Genomic DNA, 18,712 nt, shown 5'->3' with positions numbered 1-18,712 from the left:
ATCTGATTGTCAGACCGTAACTGTTTGATACGTGAACCTAAATATGTCCTAAATTATATGTTCCCCAGTGGTGACAAAGCCAAAAGGAAGAGATGTTGTGTTCTTGTTGGATGGATCTGATGGTACTAGAACCGGATTCCCAGCTATGCAAGCCTTTGTCCAAAGAGTAGTAGAGAGACTCAGTCTGGATGACAACAAAGACCGTGTCTCAGTGGTTCAGTACAGCAGAGATCCAGCTGTCCACTTCTATTTGAACACATATGAGACAAAAGTGGAGATCCTTGACACTGTCAGAGGTTTGAGGCACAAAGGCGGAAGACCCCTCAACACTGGAGCAGCTCTCCAGTACTTGAGGGATAATGTCTTCACAGCCTCTGCTGGAAGCAGGCGCCTGGAAGGAGTTCCACAGGTCCTGATATTGCTAAGTGGAGGACGGTCTTCTGACAGTGTTGATGCATCAGCTGCTGCTCTGAAACAGCTGGGCGTCTTGACCTTTGCAATTGGAACCAAGGGTTCTGACAGCAGAGAACTGCGGAAGATATCCCACGATGGCGATTCTGCTATCTCTGTGTCTGATTTCACTGAACTTGAACGTATCCAAGAGCAACTTCAGTCCTCCTTGGAGGCTGTGGTTATTGACGTCACCCCAGAATCACCGACTGTACTTGGTATGTAAACCAGTCTCTTGCTGGCCTGAAATGCTAGCTGACTAGATTCAGATAGTATTGAGGGTAATTAATCTAGTGAAATTCCTGTTTAGCTCAATGTTGGTTTGTTAAAATAGGTTGTGGTGTACTTACTTATTGTTACAAATTAGAGAAGGCAATGTTTGTGCTTTTCATAAAATAGTTTATGACTTAATTAGTGGTACACAAGCGTGCATTTCGCAATGGTTTTTTATATTTTGTCTTCCTGTCTTTCTCAGTTGACACTCCCCAAAAGGACATTGTTTTCCTTCTGGATGGTTCTGATAGCACAAGGAATGGCTTCCCTGCTATGCGTGATTTTGTTGAGAAAGTGGTTGAGAAACTCAATGTGGGAGAAAGCAAAGACCGTGTCTCTGTAGTCCAATACAGCAGAGATTCAGAGGTCAATTTCTATTTGAATACATACAGCACCAAAGAAGATATTGTGGATTCGGTCAGAGGGCTGGTTCACAGAGGAGGCAGACCCCTCAACACCGGGGCCGCCCTCCAATACGTGAGGAACAACGTCTTTACAAGTCCCGCCGGGAGTAGGCACCTGCAAGGTGTTCCACAGATATTGATCCTGCTAAATGGTGGAAGGTCTTTGACAATGTCGATACTCCAGCCTCTGTTCTCAAACAGCAGGGCATCATTGTCTTTGGCATTGGAACAAGAAACTCTGACAATGGAGAGCTGCGGAAAATAACACAGGACCCTAATTACACTCTATCTGTGTCTGAGTTCACTGACCTCCCCAGTGTCCAAGAACAGCTTTCCTCGCTAATGAGCACAGCACTTGTGAGGGCCACGCCCATGACACCAACAGTAACTGGTAAGAATGAGACTAAATTTACATTTTAAGATCATGCTAGTATCCAAAATAGAATATATCAAAGTATATTATCAAAAAAGTTGATTCTAGGTTATTGAGGTTCATTTGAAAAAAAACCTTGAGGTTAAGTTATTTATCATCTGATTGTCAGACCTGTTTGATCCGTGCACCTAAATATGTCCTAAATTATATGTTCCCCAGTGGTGACAAAGCCAAAAGGAAGAGATGTTGTGTTCTTGTTGGATGGATCTGATGGTACTAGAACCGGATTCCCAGCTATGCAAGCCTTTGTCCAAAGAGTAGTAGAGAGACTCAGTCTGGATGACAACAAAGACCGTGTCTCAGTGGTTCAGTACAGCAGAGATCCAGCTGTCCACTTCTATTTGAACACATATGAGACAAAAGTCGAGATCCTTGACACTGTCAGAGGTTTGAGGCACAAAGGCGGAAGACCCCTCAACACTGGAGCAGCTCTCCAGTACTTGAGGGATAATGTCTTCACAGCCTCTGCTGGAAGCAGGCGCCTGGAAGGAGTTCCACAGGTCCTGATATTGCTAAGTGGAGGACGGTCTTCTGACAGTGTTGATGCATCAGCTGCTGCTCTGAAACAGCTGGGCGTCTTGACCTTTGCAATTGGAACCAAGGGTTCTGACAGCAGAGAACTGCGGAAGATATCCCACGATGGCGATTCTGCTATCTCTGTGTCTAATTTCACTGAACTTGAACGTATCCAAGAGCAACTTCAGTCCTCCTTGGAGGCTGTGGTTATTGACGTCACCCCAGAATCACCGACTGTACTTGGTATGTAAACCAGTCTCTTGCTGGCCTGAAATGCTAGCTGACTAGATTCAGATAGTATTGAGGGTAATTAATCTAGTGAAATTCCTGTTTAGCTCAATGTTGGTTTGTTAAAATAGGTTGTGGTGTACTTACTTATTGTTACAAATTAGAGAAGGCAATGTTTGTGCTTTTCATAAAATAGTTTATGACTTAATTAGTGGTACACAAGCGTGCATTTCGCAATGGTTTTTTATATTTTGTCTTCCTGTCTTTCTCAGTTGACACTCCCCAAAAGGACATTGTTTTCCTTCTGGATGGTTCTGATAGCACAAGGAATGGCTTCCCTGCTATGCGTGATTTTGTTGAGAAAGTGGTTGAGAAACTCAATGTGGGAGAAAGCAAAGACCGTGTCTCTGTAGTCCAATACAGCAGAGATTCAGAGGTCCATTTCTATTTGAATACATACAGCACCAAAGAAGATATTGTGGATTCGGTAAGAGGGCTGGTTCACAGAGGAGGCAGACCCCTCAACACCGGGGCCGCCCTCCAATACGTGAGGGACAACGTCTTTACAAGTCCCGCCGGGAGTAGGCACCTGCAAGGTGTTCCACAGATATTGATCCTGCTAAATGGTGGAAGGTCTTTTGACAATGTCGATACTCCAGCCTCTGTTCTCAAACAGCAGGGCATCATTGTCTTTGGCATTGGAACAAGAAACTCTGACAATGGAGAGCTGCGGAAAATAACACAGGACCCTAATTACACTCTATCCGTGTCTGAGTTCACTGACCTCCCCAGTGTCCAAGAACAGCTTTCCTCGCTAATGAGCACAGCACTTGTGAGGGCCACGCCCATGACACCAACAGTAACTGGTAAGAATGAGACTAAAATTTCATTTTAAGAGCATGCTAGTATCCAAAATGAAATGTCTCAAAGTATATCTCCAAAAAAGTTCATTCTAGGTTATTGAGGTTTATTTGAAAAAAAACTTGGGGTTAAGTTATTTATCATCTGATTGTCAGACCGTAACTGTTTGATACGTGCACCTAAATATGTCCTAAATTATATGTTCCCCAGTGGTGACAAAGCCAAAAGGAAGAGATGTTGTGTTCTTGTTGGATGGATCTGATGGTACTAGAACCGGATTCCCAGCTATGCAAGCCTTTGTCCAAAGAGTAGTAGAGAGACTCAGTCTGGATGACAACAAAGACCGTGTCTCAGTGGTTCAGTACAGCAGAGATCCAGCTGTCCACTTCTATTTGAACACATATGAGACAAAAGTGGAGATCCTTGACACTGTCAGAGGTTTGAGGCACAAAGGCGGAAGACCCTCAACACTGGAGCAGCTCTCCAGTACTTGAGGGATAATGTCTTCACAGCCTCTGCTGGAAGCAGGCGCCTGGAAGGAGTTCCACAGGTCCTGATATTGCTAAGTGGAGGACGGTCTTCTGACAGTGTTGATGCATCAGCTGCTGCTCTGAAACAGCTGGGCGTCTTGACCTTTGCAATTGGAACCAAGGGTTCTGACAGCAGAGAACTGCGGAAGATATCCCACGATGGCGATTCTGCTATCTCTGTGTCTGATTTCACTGAACTTGAACGTATCCAAGAGCAACTTCAGTCCTCCTTGGAGGCTGTGGTTATTGACGTCACCCCAGAATCACCGACTGTACTTGGTATGTAAACCAGTCTCTTGCTGGCCTGAAATGCTAGCTGACTAGATTCAGATAGTATTGAGGGTAATTAATCTAGTGAAATTCCTGTTTAGCTCAATGTTGGTTTGTTAAAATAGGTTGTGGTGTACTTACTTATTGTTACAAATTAGAGAAGGCAATGTTTGTGCTTTTCATAAAATAGTTTATGACTTAATTAGTGGTACACAAGCGTGCATTTCGCAATGGTTTTTATATTTTGTCTTCCTGTCTTTCTCAGTTGACACTCCCCAAAAGGACATTGTTTTCCTTCTGGATGGTTCTGATAGCACAAGGAATGGCTTCCCTGCTATGCGTGATTTTGTTGAGAAAGTGGTTGAGAAACTCAATGTGGGAGAAAGCAAAGACCGTGTCTCTGTAGTCCAATACAGCAGAGATTCAGAGGTCAATTTCTATTTGAATACATACAGCACCAAAGAAGATATTGTGGATTCGGTCAGAGGGCTGGTTCACAGAGGAGGCAGACCCCTCAACACCGGGGCCGCCCTCCAATACGTGAGGAACAACGTCTTTACAAGTCCCGCCGGGAGTAGGCACCTGCAAGGTGTTCCACAGATATTGATCCTGCTAAATGGTGGAAGGTCTTTTGACAATGTCGATACTCCAGCCTCTGTTCTCAAACAGCAGGGCATCATTGTCTTTGGCATTGGAACAAGAAACTCTGACAATGGAGAGCTGCGGAAAATAACACAGGACCCTAATTACACTCTATCTGTGTCTGAGTTCACTGACCTCCCCAGTGTCCAAGAACAGCTTTCCTCGCTAATGAGCACAGCACTTGTGAGGGCCACGCCCATGACACCAACAGTAACTGGTAAGAATGAGACTAAATTTACATTTTAAGATCATGCTAGTATCCAAAATAGAATATATCAAAGTATATTATCAAAAAAGTTGATTCTAGGTTATTGAGGTTCATTTGAAAAAAAACCTTGAGGTCAAGTTATTTATCATCTGATTGTCAGACCTGTTTGATCCGTGCACCTAAATATGTCCTAAATTATATGTTCCCCAGTGGTGACAAAGCCAAAAGGAAGAGATGTTGTGTTCTTGTTGGATGGATCTGATGGTACTAGAACCGGATTCCCAGCTATGCAAGCCTTTGTCCAAAGAGTAGTAGAGAGACTCAGTCTGGATGACAACAAAGACCGTGTCTCAGTGGTTCAGTACAGCAGAGATCCAGCTGTCCACTTCTATTTGAACACATATGAGACAAAAGTGGAGATCCTTGACACTGTCAGAGGTTTGAGGCACAAAGGCGGAAGACCCCTCAACACTGGAGCAGCTCTCCAGTACTTGAGGGATAATGTCTTCACAGCCTCTGCTGGAAGCAGGCGCCTGGAAGGAGTTCCACAGGTCCTGATATTGCTAAGTGGAGGACGGTCTTCTGACAGTGTTGATGCATCAGCTGCTGCTCTGAAACAGCTGGGCGTCTTGACCTTTGCAATTGGAACCAAGGGTTCTGACAGCAGAGAACTGCGGAAGATATCCCACGATGGCGATTCTGCTATCTCTGTGTCTGATTTCACTGAACTTGAACGTATCCAAGAGCAACTTCAGTCCTCCTTGGAGGCTGTGGTTATTGACGTCACCCCAGAATCACCGACTGTACTTGGTATGTAAACCAGTCTCTTGCTGGCCTGAAATGCTAGCTGACTAGATTCAGATAGTATTGAGGGTAATTAATCTAGTGACATTCCTGTTTAGCTCAATGTTGGTTTGTTAAAATAGGTTGTGGTGTACCTACTTATTGTTACAAATTAGAGAAGGCAATGTTTGTGCTTTTCATAAAATAGTTTATGACTTAATTAGTAGTACACAAGCGTGCCTTTCGCAATGGTTTTTTATATTTTGTCTTCCTGTCTTTCTCAGTTGATACTCCCCAAAAGGACATTGTTTTCCTTCTGGATGGTTCTGATAGCACAAGGAATGGCTTCCCTGCTATGCGTGATTTTGTTGAGAAAGTGGTTGAGAAACTCAATGTGGGAGAAAGCAAAGACCGTGTCTCTGTCGTCCAATACAGCAGAGATTCAGAGGTCCATTTCTATTTGAATACATACAGCACCAAAGAAGATATTGTGGATTCGGTAAGAGGGCTGGTTCACAGAGGAGGCAGACCCCTCAACACCGGGGCCGCCCTCCAATACGTGAGGGACAACGTCTTTACAAGTCCCGCCGGGAGTAGGCACCTGCAAGGTGTTCCACAGATATTGATCCTGCTAAATGGTGGAAGGTCTTTTGACAATGTCGATACTCCAGCCTCTGTTCTCAAACAGCAGGGCATCATTGTCTTTGGCATTGGAACAAGAAACTCTGACAATGGAGAGCTGCGGAAAATAACACAGGACCCTAATTACACTCTATCCGTGTCTGAGTTCACTGACCTCCCCAGTGTCCAAGAACAGCTTTCCTCGCTAATGAGCACAGCACTTGTGAGGGCCACGCCCATGACACCAACAGTAACTGGTAAGAATGAGACTAAAATTTCATTTTAAGAGCATGCTAGTATCCAAAATGAAATGTCTCAAAGTATATCTCCAAAAAAGTTCATTCTAGGTTATTGAGGTTTATTTGAAAAAAAACTTGGGGTTAAGTTATTTATCATCTGATTGTCAGACCGTAACTGTTTGATACGTGCACCTAAATATGTCCTAAATTATATGTTCCCCAGTGGTGACAAAGCCAAAAGGAAGAGATGTTGTGTTCTTGTTGGATGGATCTGATGGTACTAGAACCGGATTCCCAGCTATGCAAGCCTTTGTCCAAAGAGTAGTAGAGAGACTCAGTCTGGATGACAACAAAGACCGTGTCTCAGTGGTTCAGTACAGCAGAGATCCAGCTGTCCACTTCTATTTGAACACATATGAGACAAAAGTGGAGATCCTTGACACTGTCAGAGGTTTGAGGCACAAAGGCGGAAGACCCTCAACACTGGAGCAGCTCTCCAGTACTTGAGGGATAATGTCTTCACAGCCTCTGCTGGAAGCAGGCGCCTGGAAGGAGTTCCACAGGTCCTGATATTGCTAAGTGGAGGACGGTCTTCTGACAGTGTTGATGCATCAGCTGCTGCTCTGAAACAGCTGGGCGTCTTGACCTTTGCAATTGGAACCAAGGGTTCTGACAGCAGAGAACTGCGGAAGATATCCCACGATGGCGATTCTGCTATCTCTGTGTCTGATTTCACTGAACTTGAACGTATCCAAGAGCAACTTCAGTCCTCCTTGGAGGCTGTGGTTATTGACGGCACCCCAGGATCACCTACTGTACTCGGTATGTTAATAAGCCCATACTCTTTCTAGCTTGAAAGGCTATCTGACTTGTTTAACATTCGCTGAGGGAAATAAGTCAAGTGCAAAACCTGTTTACTTACATATCTGGATTAATTTAGAACCAGTGCTTTTCTTCCCCAATGTTTAACATCGAAGTAGGCAGTTAAAAAAAAAATTAGCTCAGCACTTTGATCTGAGTCCATGAGCTTACTTTTTGCAAAGGTTTTTGTTGTTGTTGTCTTCCTGTCTTTACTTAGTTGAAGCTACTGTAAAGGACATTGTATTCCTTCTGGATGGTTCTGATAGCACAAGGAATGGCTTCCCCGCCATGCGTGATTTTGTTGAGAAAGTGGTGGAGGAACTCAATGTGGGAGAAAACAAAGACCGCGTCTCATTAGTCCAGTACAGCAGAGATGCAGATGTCCATTTCTATCTGAAAACATACTCAACAATAGAGGATACTGTGGATTCGATCAGAGGGCTAACACACAGAGGAGGCAGTCCCCTCTGCCCTTCAATATGTCATGGATAATGTATTTACAAACTCCTCCGGGAGTAGGAACCTGCAAGGAGTTCCACAAATATTGATCTTGCTCAAGGGTGGAAGGTCTTTTGACGACGTAGATACCCCAGCTTCTGCTTTTAAGCAGCAGGGCATTTTTGTGATTGGCATTGGAACAAATAGCTCTGATAGTGGAGAGCTGCAGAAAATATCCTATGATCCTAATTGCACTCTCTTAGTGTCTGAATTCAATGACCTGCAGAGTGTCCAAGAAAAGCTCTCCACTCTAATAAGCACATTGTTAGTGAGGGCCACGCCCTTAACTCCGATAGTAACTGGTGAGAAAGAGATTCCTTTTTACACTCCAAAATCATGGTGTGGTGCAATGTGAAAGGTGTTGAATTGTATTTCAGAGAGTTACGTTCAACCAGTCTATTTTTGCCAAAACAGTTGTGACAGCGTTAATCATCTTGTCAAACTTGAATTGAACTTTGAACATAATACTTTTTTTTACGGAAAACTTTTGACACTTTAAATTAACATGTCTCAAATTGTATGTTCCCTAGCTGAGATACAGCAAAAAGGAAGGGATGTTGTGTTCTTGTTGGATGGATCTAATGGTACCAGAACTGGTGGAACAAATAGCTCTGAGAGTGGAGAACTGAAGAAAATATCCTATAACCTTAATTACACTCTATCCGTGTCTGAGTTCACTGACCTCCCCAGTGTCCAAGAAAAGCTCTCCACTCTAATAAGCACATCAGTAGTGAGGGCCACGCCCTTAACTCCGATAGTAACTGGTGAGAAAGAGATTCAATTTTACACTCCAAAATCATGGTGCGCTGCAATGTGAATGGTATTGAATTGTATTTCAGAGAGTTAAGTTTAGCCAGTCTATTTTTGCCAAAACAGTTGTGACAGCATTGATCATCTTGTCAAACTTGAATTGAACTGTCAACATAAGACTTTTTTTACGGAAACCTTTTGACACTTTAAATTGACATGTCCTAAATTGTATGTTCCCTAGCTGAGATACAGCCAAAAGAAAGAGATGTGTTCCTGTTGGATGGATCTCATGCTACTAGAACCGGTGGAATTAATAGCTCTGACAGTGGAGAACTGAAGAATATAACACAGAACCCTAATTACACTCTATCAGTGTCTGAGTTCACTGACCTCCCCAGTGTCCAAGAATCGCTCTCCACTCTAATAAGCACACCTCTAGTTTTGGCCACACTCATGACACCAACAGTAGCTGGTGAGAATGCGTCTGAATTTACATTTTAACATCATGGTAGAATTCAAATTAAATTGTATTAAAGTCTATTTCTCTATGTTCAGATCAACAAATGCAACTTTTAAAAATGTCCTAAAAATCTTAAAATATACGTTGTCTTTAGCAATTTGTTACACATTTTCAGAAAACATTTTTTGAAGTGCTCGTTTTTTTTGACACATGACTTCTATTTGCATGTCTGTCTTCTCTGGTAAAGGTATCCCCACTTGCTCTTCCTCCAGTCTATAAAAGTGTTCCTTGTTTAAAGCAATACTCTGAAAGTAAAGAGGGTATTGTATGCTGTACAGACCGTAAAGAGCATGAGACACATTTGTGATATTAGGCTAGATCATTAAAAGTGACTTGACTTGCAGTGTAGTGCTTTTTGATATTGCCATATACCTAAATTGTTGTATCTTGATTTCATCACATGCAGAAATAGAGCAAGCAAACTCTTCACAAGCCCAGTCAATATAATTCGGTATAACAACAGTTCTTGTTCAAGATTTCTTAATTCTCAGCACAAACTATTGTATTGTAGCATTGACATCATTGCTTTCAAATTATTCTAATGAATGTCCTATGTTGTATTTTTTGTTAGTGCATTGGAATATCACATCAATAATTACAATATCATATGTAGTATCATTATTTTGTGTGTACTTTCCACTTCACCCAGCATATTGTAACGATTTGTTTTTAATGTATGATAATCAGTTTTTTAAAAAGAGGTTTCGGATGAAGTACCTATTTTTGGTCAAGTAAAGTTGAAGAAATATGCATGAAAAAAAATCTGCTCCTCGAACAATGGAAACGACAAGCATTCAACGTTTTTTATTTTATCTTATTCATATTCATAATATTCTTTAAAATCATATTCCTATTCTCCTTTATTGATTATTTTATATTGGTATTCAGATCCACAATCTGCGTCAATCTGTGACAATCTCTCACAGTAAAATCATTTTCTATCGAGAAAAGAATAATCTTATTTCATATTCTATTCACGTGTTCTTCCATACTTTGATAATTTATCAATTAAGTATTAATAATATTACCTTCTCTGTCTTTCAGCTGAGATGCAGGGATCCCGGAAGGACATCGTTTTCCTTGTTGACGGATCTGACGGAGTCGGACGAGACTTTCCTATCATCCAGGAGTTTATCCGAAGTGTTGTAGAGACTCTCAATGTGGGCGAGAATAAGATCCGGATTGGTGTCGTCCAGTATGGTGACTCTGCTCGAGCTGACATGTTTCTGAATTCACATACAACTAAAGAAGGTGTCTTGCAAGCCGTCGGGGGAATGAGGCAACGTGGAGGAAGACACCGTAACCTGGGCCAGGCCTTGCAGTTCGTCAGTCAGGATGTTCTTACGGCGACACGTGGTAGCAGAAAGCAACAGGGCGTACCGCAGTTTGTAATTGTCGTCTCCAGTGGGTCTTCAACAGATGACATCAGTAGGGCAGCATCTTCCCTCAAACAATCCAGAGTTCTTCCGTTCAGCATCGGGACCAGGGATGTGAACCCAACAGAGCTTCAGGTGGTGTCATATGTGCCAAACTTTGCCTTCACTATCGATGACCTTCCTGGCCTGTCCACGGTCCAAGGAAACCTAGTCACCACTCTGACTGAGCTGTCAGATGATGACATTGCAAGGATGCGTCCAGTATTCCCAACCCTTGAAGGTAATTTTACTCAATTAAGTTGTGAGCATTTTGATTTTTAGCCTAAATTCATTCGCACACACCCACCACGTTCTTTTTGTGACTAACTCTTTCAGTCTTACTGCATATCCTCTATATATAATAGAAACTCTGAAGTTATTAACCTTACTTTGTTGCTGTGCTTGCATCTCTTTTGAGCAGTAATCACCACATCAGCACCCACTGGAGGAGAAAAGAGGGATGTTGTATTTCTCATAGATGGCACCACAGCGGTGCGTAGTGAGTTTCCTTCCATTCGTGAAATGATAAGAAGAGTTGTGGAGAAGCTGGATGTAGGATTGGATAAGGTCCGAATTTCAGTGGTACAGTACAGTGATACACCAAAGCAGGAATTTCTTCTGAATGAATTCTCCACCAAAGATGAGGTACGCCAGGCTGTGATGAGACTTCGAAGCAAAGGTGGCGACCGTCTCAACACAGGTCGTGCTCTTGAATGGGTCTATAGAAACATCTACCAGAGATCAGCGGGAAGCCGCATCGAGGATGGTGTGCCCCAGTTCCTCATTCTAGTTACAGGTGGCAAGTCTGCAGATGATGTGTCCGCTGCAGCTGATCAACTTAAGAGAAACCAGGTTGCACCTCTTGCCATTGGTTCAAGGAATGCCGACCCGGATGAACTGAGACAGATTTCCCTGAAGCCTGAACTGGCATATACAGTTGACAGTTTCCAGCAGCTTGGAAGACTGGAGTCCCAGCTCATTGATTCAGTCAAAACAATATCCACCTCTGACATCATCAGAAGTTATGTTCCTCCCGTGGTGGACTTCGGTAAGAAATAATTTTGCATGCATTCAGTTAAAGTTAACTTTAACTTAAAACTCAAAACAGTAACTGAAATATGCATAATTTGCTTTTTTACTATGGTTTTACATTGCTCATATCATTACAAATAAGTTATGTGACAGTGTTGTTGTTTTTTTAATGCATGATTCCTTTACTGAATTTTAAAATAAAGTGTACCTCACTTTCTTTCTTTGTTGTGCTTATTTTGCAGGCACTTTAAATCTTGGGAGAAAGGACATTATTTTCCTTATTGATGGCTCAGACAATACAGGTGCTGATGGCATTGCACATATCCGTGACTTCATCCTGAACATTGTCCAACAACTCGACGTGCAACCTGATCAAGTGCGAGTAGGGATTGTCCAGTATGCAGACAATGTTAAAACAGAGTTCTCTCTGAACTCTCACAACAACAAGCCAGCTGTTCTCTCTGCTGTCAAAAGACTTCGTCAGATGGGTGGCCGGTCTTCAGATCTGGCTGATGCCATTGAGTATGTGATACAAAAAGAGTTAAAACCTGCGGCAGGGGTCCGTCAAGAGGCCTCCCAGCATCTTGTGGTTCTCACAGGTGGACGTTCCCCCCAAGATGTGTCCATCTATGGACCACTGCTTAAGGGCAGCCGTGTCAACTGCATTGGTGTTGGAGCTGCTAATGCTGACGCAAGGCAGCTAACCCAAATAGCCACCACCACAGCTGATGTTCTCCAGGTTGCTGACTTCCCTGGCCTGCCAGCTATCCGCCAGGGGGTTATCGACAGGTTAAGTGGGACAATTCCGGAACCACCCACAGAATATGAGTATCCTAGTAAGTTGTACTTTAAAAAAAAACATTTATTACAAATAATTTGATAACACATTGTACCTGAATATGGTCTAATAATGAGAAATTCAAATTCAAACTTCTTTTGTTTTCACCCTTGTTCACCCTGTCCTCATCAATTTCTTATATTCTTTTTCATAGCATCCGGCCTGCCTCCACCCAAAAAGGCTGATATAGTGTTTTTGGTCGATGGCTCCATTAACTTAGGCAAGGACAACTTCAACGAAGTGATGTTGTTTATCACCAACCTAATTGATCTGTTTTTCACTGAGAGAGACAACCTGCGGTTCGGCTTGGCACATTATGCCACAGATGTGACTGATGTCTTCTATCTCAACACATACCAGAACCGGCAGGACATTTTAAATGCTATTGGCCGAACAGAGTACAAAGGTGGACGTAGAATCAACACTGGTGCAGCCATTCGCCACGCACAAGATGTTTACTTTACCAAAGAAAAGGGCAGCAGGGTGGATGAAGGCACTCCCCAGATCCTTATGATTGTCACTGGAGGACGCTCAGCTGATGATGGCAAAACAGCAGCCCTTGGTCTGAAGAAAAGAGGTGTGAGAGTCTTTGCTGTCGGAGTCGGCGACATCGAGAATGAGTTAGAAGAGTTAGCAAGTGAATCTTCCACTGTGGCTAGAGCAAGCACCTTTCTGGAACTCTCCGAGCTCAACGAGCAAATCCTGGAGACTTTGGATGATGAAGTGAAAGGCAGTCTGTGTGTTGGTGTGCAGGAGACTACTAAAAGTAAGAGACATTGTATTATTCTTAACTTGTGAATAGACTTTGTTCTCATTTAACTTGCAACGATCCATTTCCTGATGTTTTCTGTGAAAAAAAAGCCTTAAAAAAGGCCATGCTTTGTTTTACAGCCTGCAGCGTTGAGGTATTGGTGGGCTTTGATGTTTCTGCCCAGAACATCTTCAGTGCTCAGACCTACCTCCAGGGGAAGGTTGAGGCCATTCTGAAAAGGATTTCCAAAATGGCAGCTATCAGTTGCTCATCTGGGCAGATTCCCTCTGTGCAAGTGGGCATGCTGGCCCTGGACTCCGCCTCTGAGCCTGTCCATCTGGACTTCACAGACAATGCTTCTGATCTCTTTGAGGCCTTCAAAGCCCTACGGAGTCGTGGCCCCTTTGTCCTCAATGGCAAGACCATCTCAGCGTACACCAAAAGGTTCAAAACCAGACAGGACGACGTTGTCAAGGTAGGTTACTGAAATCTCCAAAGACAAAATAACATTGCATAAAAACAACTAAGATCCTCAAATATCCAACCTTAACTCTCTCTTTCTCATGAGCAAAGGACAGTGTACAGATATAGTATTGTCTTTCATCAGTATTTGGATAAATTTGCTGATGAAAAATGTGTTGATCCAAATTTTTAAATTCACTGCAGGTATTGTTTTATTGTTTAACTGTCAGATACATATTTAATCAACACTTCAACAGATACTAGTGTGGGATCAAATTTGTAACCGCACATCCCAAATATTTAAGTACTTGGATCAGAATCATGGACAGAAAAACTGTAACTGAAGTGTGTTTTCCCCCCCGAAGGTTGTCATTCATCTTACTGACGGTATCGATGCCCCATTTGCTGAATTGAAAAAGCAAGTTGAGGAGCTTCGTTCGTCAGGTAAAAAGACGACACGGTCCAAACGGCCCTTCATCGTCGATCCTTAAATAATAGCAATATTATATTCAAAAGTGATGCATTTTCTTGACTATGTGAAACAGGAGTGAACAGTCTGATCCTGGTCGGGCTGGAGCGCGTGCCCCAATTTGAACAAGCTTTGCTGCTGGAATTTGGACGTGGCTTCAGGTACACCAGACCTCTCCGACTCAACGTCATGGACTTGGACTATGAGCTGATGGAAGAACTGGTGAGTACTAACTAATCAGCTAGATGGAAGACTTTCATGAGCTTTTGTTTTCCTGTTGAATCACTCAATATTTCTTGTTTTATTCTGCTGCGCAGGACCATATTGCAGAGAGGGAGTGCTGTGCAGTGCCTTGCAAATGCGTTGGCACCAGAGGAGACCGCGGAGCAGTGGGAGCTTCAGGGACTAAGGTATCCAATGTCAACAATCTAAATACAATATTCACCTTTGAGATTAGCCTTTCATTACAGACCAGAAAACAAACGTTTGTCAGATGCTAATACGTTGTTGTTTTGTTTTTCAGGGTGCTCTGGGATCGCCAGGAAGCCAAGGACATCCTGGCGATGAGGGCGGACCTGTACGTTTGAATGTCTTTCTTACTGATGGAGCAATAGTGTGACAATGTTTCCATGAAAGACAACTTTCACTCTTCTTACTCAACCCCTTCATGTTCCTTCACATTGCATTCCTCCGACATGTTGTCCTGGTATTTGATTGTCCTTTTCATTGTCCTGTCACGACAGGGAGAGAGGGGTCCTCCCGGTGTCAATGGAACTCAGGGTTTCCAGGGGTGTCCTGGACAAAGGGGTGTCAAGGTAAAGATCCTAACATACAACTTCAACTCAATTGTTCCTGTCAATTTCTATTCTTTTGATTTATTTTACACAGTAGTGTGACACTGTTTTTCCCCCTTTTTTTCAGGGTTCTCGTGGGTACTCGGGAGAAAAGGTGATTATTTGTTCCTTCTTTTTTTCAAAGTCTCCTTTATTAGATTTTAAAAAGTCTTCTGAATAACCAATGACTACTGTGTTGCAGGGAGAATTTGGAGAAATAGGACTTGATGGCATTAATGGAGAAGACGTAAGTGTGTTTTATTAGATTTTGTGGTTCAGACCATTGCTTTAATACGTAATGTATCATGCAGCATCATGTACGGCTGCTCCTCATCTTCATCACGTGGCAGACACGTCTGAATGTGCTTTGGTTTCTGCCTGATTGGGGGATTTATTTGGCATCTGCTGGATGTTTTCAGGGCAAAAGTGGAGTGACAGGACCACCGGGTGAGGGAGGACACTCTGGCCAGATGGTGAGTGACTTTTTAAGATTAAAAAATGTTCGACACATCTTTCTTTAAAAATCTCAAATGGTTATTTCTCATGAATGCTAGCTAAGCATATTTATTCCTCTTAGGGCCCCAAAGGTACCAAAGGACAAGCAGGAGGCAGAGGAGAATTGGGAGTCAGAGGAGACCCTGTGAGTATTTTGGAAACTGGGATTAAGTGTAATTTCCATATTCATGTCCGGATCAATAAAACAACATATTGTGTGAAACAACAAAAACAAATCTACAGCAAATTACTGAACTGATTCAGGCACATTATTTAGAAATACTATGTCCATTATAAAAAAAAAGACAATTGTAAATGTGTTTACATGCATCCACAGTACATGGATGTAGAGTACACATTTCAAATAACTTCTAACTTACGAATTCCCCGACCACCTTAGCTTGAGATGTGAAGTTTTATTCATCGGGTAAAAGATTGCTGCCCTCAGCAGTTTGTATGTTCCTGCTCCGTGTTTTAGGACGTTTGAACGCAGCTGAACATTTTAAAAGTGAAATCTGTCTCGTAGGGCACAAGTGGACGAGATAACAGCCGCTCTGGACCGAAAGGAGAATCCGGTGATGCTGGACCAGCGGTAATGTCCCTCTTCTCATCTTGTATTGTTATCAAAAAATAAAAATTGTGCCTATGCATCTTCAACATAACATGGCTTCTTGCGTTCGTATGCGTTTGTTTTATGGGGATATCTGCTCTGAAATGACAGGGAGCGCCCGGGGAGGATGGAACGAAAGGAGGCCCCGGGGAACTCGGAAGAGGGGTAAACCATTTTGCCACGTCTTCATCATCTTTGCTACTTTATCTTTGTCTTCATCATCATCATCTGCATTAATACTTGACTTGCCATTATTATTGTGTTAATCGAGACGGATTTCTGTTCCCACTTCATTAGGGAGCAAATGGCAGAAGAGGCCAACCTGGACCGGCAGTAAATCTCTTTTTATGATAACATACAGCACATTGTTTCATCCATGTTGCAGTAGCTCTTGTATCGGTAGTAACATTCTGCTGCTCGCATGTCATTTAAGGGAAATTCCGGAAAGCCAGGCGCTGATGGTCTTCAGGGAGAAGCTGGTATTGGAGGATCAAGAGTAAGTTTGTCGTTCTTTTCACGGCTATTGGCAGATTAATCAATCTACAAATGCACTTAAAGCATGTTTTATCGTGGATGTTGGCATTAGTACCATCGATACTTTTCTTGGCAGCATATATCTCATTGTTTAGACTGGACTGTGACTGGTGTCCATTTCTAGAGATGTGTTCATTCTTTACCTTTGAGGTTGGAAGTCCAGTTCTGATGAGCAAGAAACTGAAGCCTCGTCGATGATTGCTTTGTGTTTTCTTTTAGGGCCAATCAGGACCAAACGGTGCACCAGGACCCAGAGGAGAAGATGGAAACCCTGGACCCAGAGTGAGTGGACCTGTTACGGTCATTTTATTAAGAGAATAGTTTGCTATGTCAAGTCATATATATATATATATATATATATATATATATATATATATATACATACATATATATATATATATATATATATATATATGTATGGCTCACATATACAACCACTGTGAGTTTTAAATAGGAACACAGAGAGCAGACAGGTCAGACATATTTTTTCTCTCTTTTTTGTATTTGTTCGAGAGGGACAATGTACATTGATGAACACTTTAAATTTAAATTTACATTTTATTTCCTTATTAATAGTTATTTAATTTAATTTAAATTATTTAACATTTTTATTTTTATGTTTCCTAATGGACCTTCTTGGCCAGATGCATGGTTAATTGTTACTTTATTTATTATTTATTTTTATCTTTTATTATTATTATACATTCTTACTTTTGAAGGTTGTATTTCTGTAAAAATATCTAAATAAAATATCAAGTATTCAAAAAAAAAATTGTGTCCTGGAGGAAAAGGCCATGCTAACGGGCAATAAGAATAAAATACAATCATTTATAGTCTAGAGCCGACAATACACAACAGCTCGGTAATAAAATGTTAACAATGAATAAAAAAGAATCGCATCTATATATAAAAGAAACGAGAAAATATCCCAGTGTAAGGAAGACATTTCACATCCATCATATTGCACACAGACGTATTAAACTCTGTTTTCACAAATGAGCAGTGGCGTGTGTCGACCACTCGGCTGAGCTGACTGACGCTCCTGCGCAATGTGCTTCACTTTGATCAAAATGTCTTCTCATATTTTAATGTTTGTTTTCCAGGGTCCCGGAGGCAGTGCAGGTCAAGCTGGAGATAAGGGAAGAAGAGGAGCTCTTGGTCGCAAGGTATTGAGTGGGCGTGGCTTATGTTGTTCCAGAACACACTTGTTTTATGTACTATCAACACACCGGCCGTAACCTGGCTCTCTCTCACAATGTTGGATTTGAGCCAACACGTAATGTCGTATCTGTAGTTGTGTATGCATCTGTCCGTCTCATTCTCTGCATCTGGTCATCTGTGTTTCAGGGTGAGCCCGGAGATCCAGGACTTAAGGGGGGCATCGGACCTCTTGGTCCTCGTGGAGAGTCTGTAAGAACCAAAACAACTTTTCTTTGCATGTTCCATATTGTACGACCGGGAGGAAAGAGCAGAATAAGCAGAATAAGCAGGTCGCCCTCACGTGGCTTGTCGTGTTGTTTATGGAACCGGGCATCTGGACTTTATGACAGTCAGTGGTTCTGATCATCAACTGCGGGATTCAAAGCATGACCCTAGTGGTGCTCAAGCTCCTCCCCTTTTGCCCTGGATGAGAAAAGTGCCCCTTTTTCTGGAGACGCATTTTTTTCTTCATTCATCAGTATTTAAGAATAAAAATTCCTCTCTCTGTCATCAATTCCCTCCAAATGTGTTTTGATATCTGACGGGGCTTTACAATTTTTTTTTTACATGACGACCCATTAGCCAATCAGAACGCTTGTACTGTCGTTGCCATGTAATAATTCATATTTATTCATAAGGAAAATGTAAGTTAGCTGTGTCATCCTGCCCAGAGGAGACGCAGGTCGAGGACCGCTTCACTCGTGTATTAATGCTCATGCTTCAACTCTGTCACAAAACATCTTTGGTGATGGGTGACCTTATTTTTGGTTTGAGCACCTGCCCCCCAAAATGTCTGTCCCTGTCTGAGAGTGTATGTAGTGTGTTATTAATTAAGACATTGTTTGTTTTGTCTTCGCTGAGAAAGATTGTATTGCTTGAGTTATATCTTGAACAACGTTGCTCTGTCAGCGGGTCTCGGGAACACCGAGCATGGATGCAGCTCGATGAACTTTACAAAGAGAACCTATTGTTTGTTTTTGTTTTCT

At 42.3% G+C, this 18,712-nt stretch overlaps 1 protein-coding gene across 1 annotated transcript in view; it reads left to right on the top strand.

The window, feature by feature from the left end:
• col6a3 (collagen, type VI, alpha 3) overlaps positions 1 to 18,712 on the top strand; it is a 37,852-nt gene that overhangs the window by 5,483 nt on the left and 13,657 nt on the right. The window contains 33 exon segments of the mRNA XM_056422755.1: positions 69 to 668; positions 926 to 1,288; positions 1,291 to 1,518; positions 1,720 to 2,319; positions 2,577 to 3,170; positions 3,376 to 3,624; positions 3,627 to 3,974; positions 4,231 to 4,824; positions 5,026 to 5,625; positions 5,883 to 6,476; positions 6,682 to 6,930; positions 6,933 to 7,280; positions 10,132 to 10,743; positions 10,924 to 11,550; positions 11,777 to 12,370; positions 12,527 to 13,138; positions 13,264 to 13,598; positions 13,951 to 14,029; positions 14,131 to 14,276; positions 14,372 to 14,464; positions 14,578 to 14,631; positions 14,798 to 14,869; positions 14,976 to 15,002; positions 15,090 to 15,134; positions 15,307 to 15,360; positions 15,465 to 15,527; positions 15,909 to 15,974; positions 16,104 to 16,157; positions 16,290 to 16,325; positions 16,426 to 16,488; positions 16,746 to 16,808; positions 17,630 to 17,692; positions 17,874 to 17,936. Coding sequence (XP_056278730.1) covers positions 69 to 668; positions 926 to 1,288; positions 1,291 to 1,518; positions 1,720 to 2,319; positions 2,577 to 3,170; positions 3,376 to 3,624; positions 3,627 to 3,974; positions 4,231 to 4,824; positions 5,026 to 5,625; positions 5,883 to 6,476; positions 6,682 to 6,930; positions 6,933 to 7,280; positions 10,132 to 10,743; positions 10,924 to 11,550; positions 11,777 to 12,370; positions 12,527 to 13,138; positions 13,264 to 13,598; positions 13,951 to 14,029; positions 14,131 to 14,276; positions 14,372 to 14,464; positions 14,578 to 14,631; positions 14,798 to 14,869; positions 14,976 to 15,002; positions 15,090 to 15,134; positions 15,307 to 15,360; positions 15,465 to 15,527; positions 15,909 to 15,974; positions 16,104 to 16,157; positions 16,290 to 16,325; positions 16,426 to 16,488; positions 16,746 to 16,808; positions 17,630 to 17,692; positions 17,874 to 17,936 — 9,188 coding nt within the window.

The sequence above is a fragment of the Pseudoliparis swirei genome, chromosome 2 (assembly GCF_029220125.1).
Source record: "Pseudoliparis swirei isolate HS2019 ecotype Mariana Trench chromosome 2, NWPU_hadal_v1, whole genome shotgun sequence".
Taxonomy (NCBI): domain Eukaryota; kingdom Metazoa; phylum Chordata; class Actinopteri; order Perciformes; family Liparidae; genus Pseudoliparis; species Pseudoliparis swirei.
Note: the sequence above shows the minus strand (reverse complement) of the source record. Positions and strands in the feature narration are given on the sequence as shown.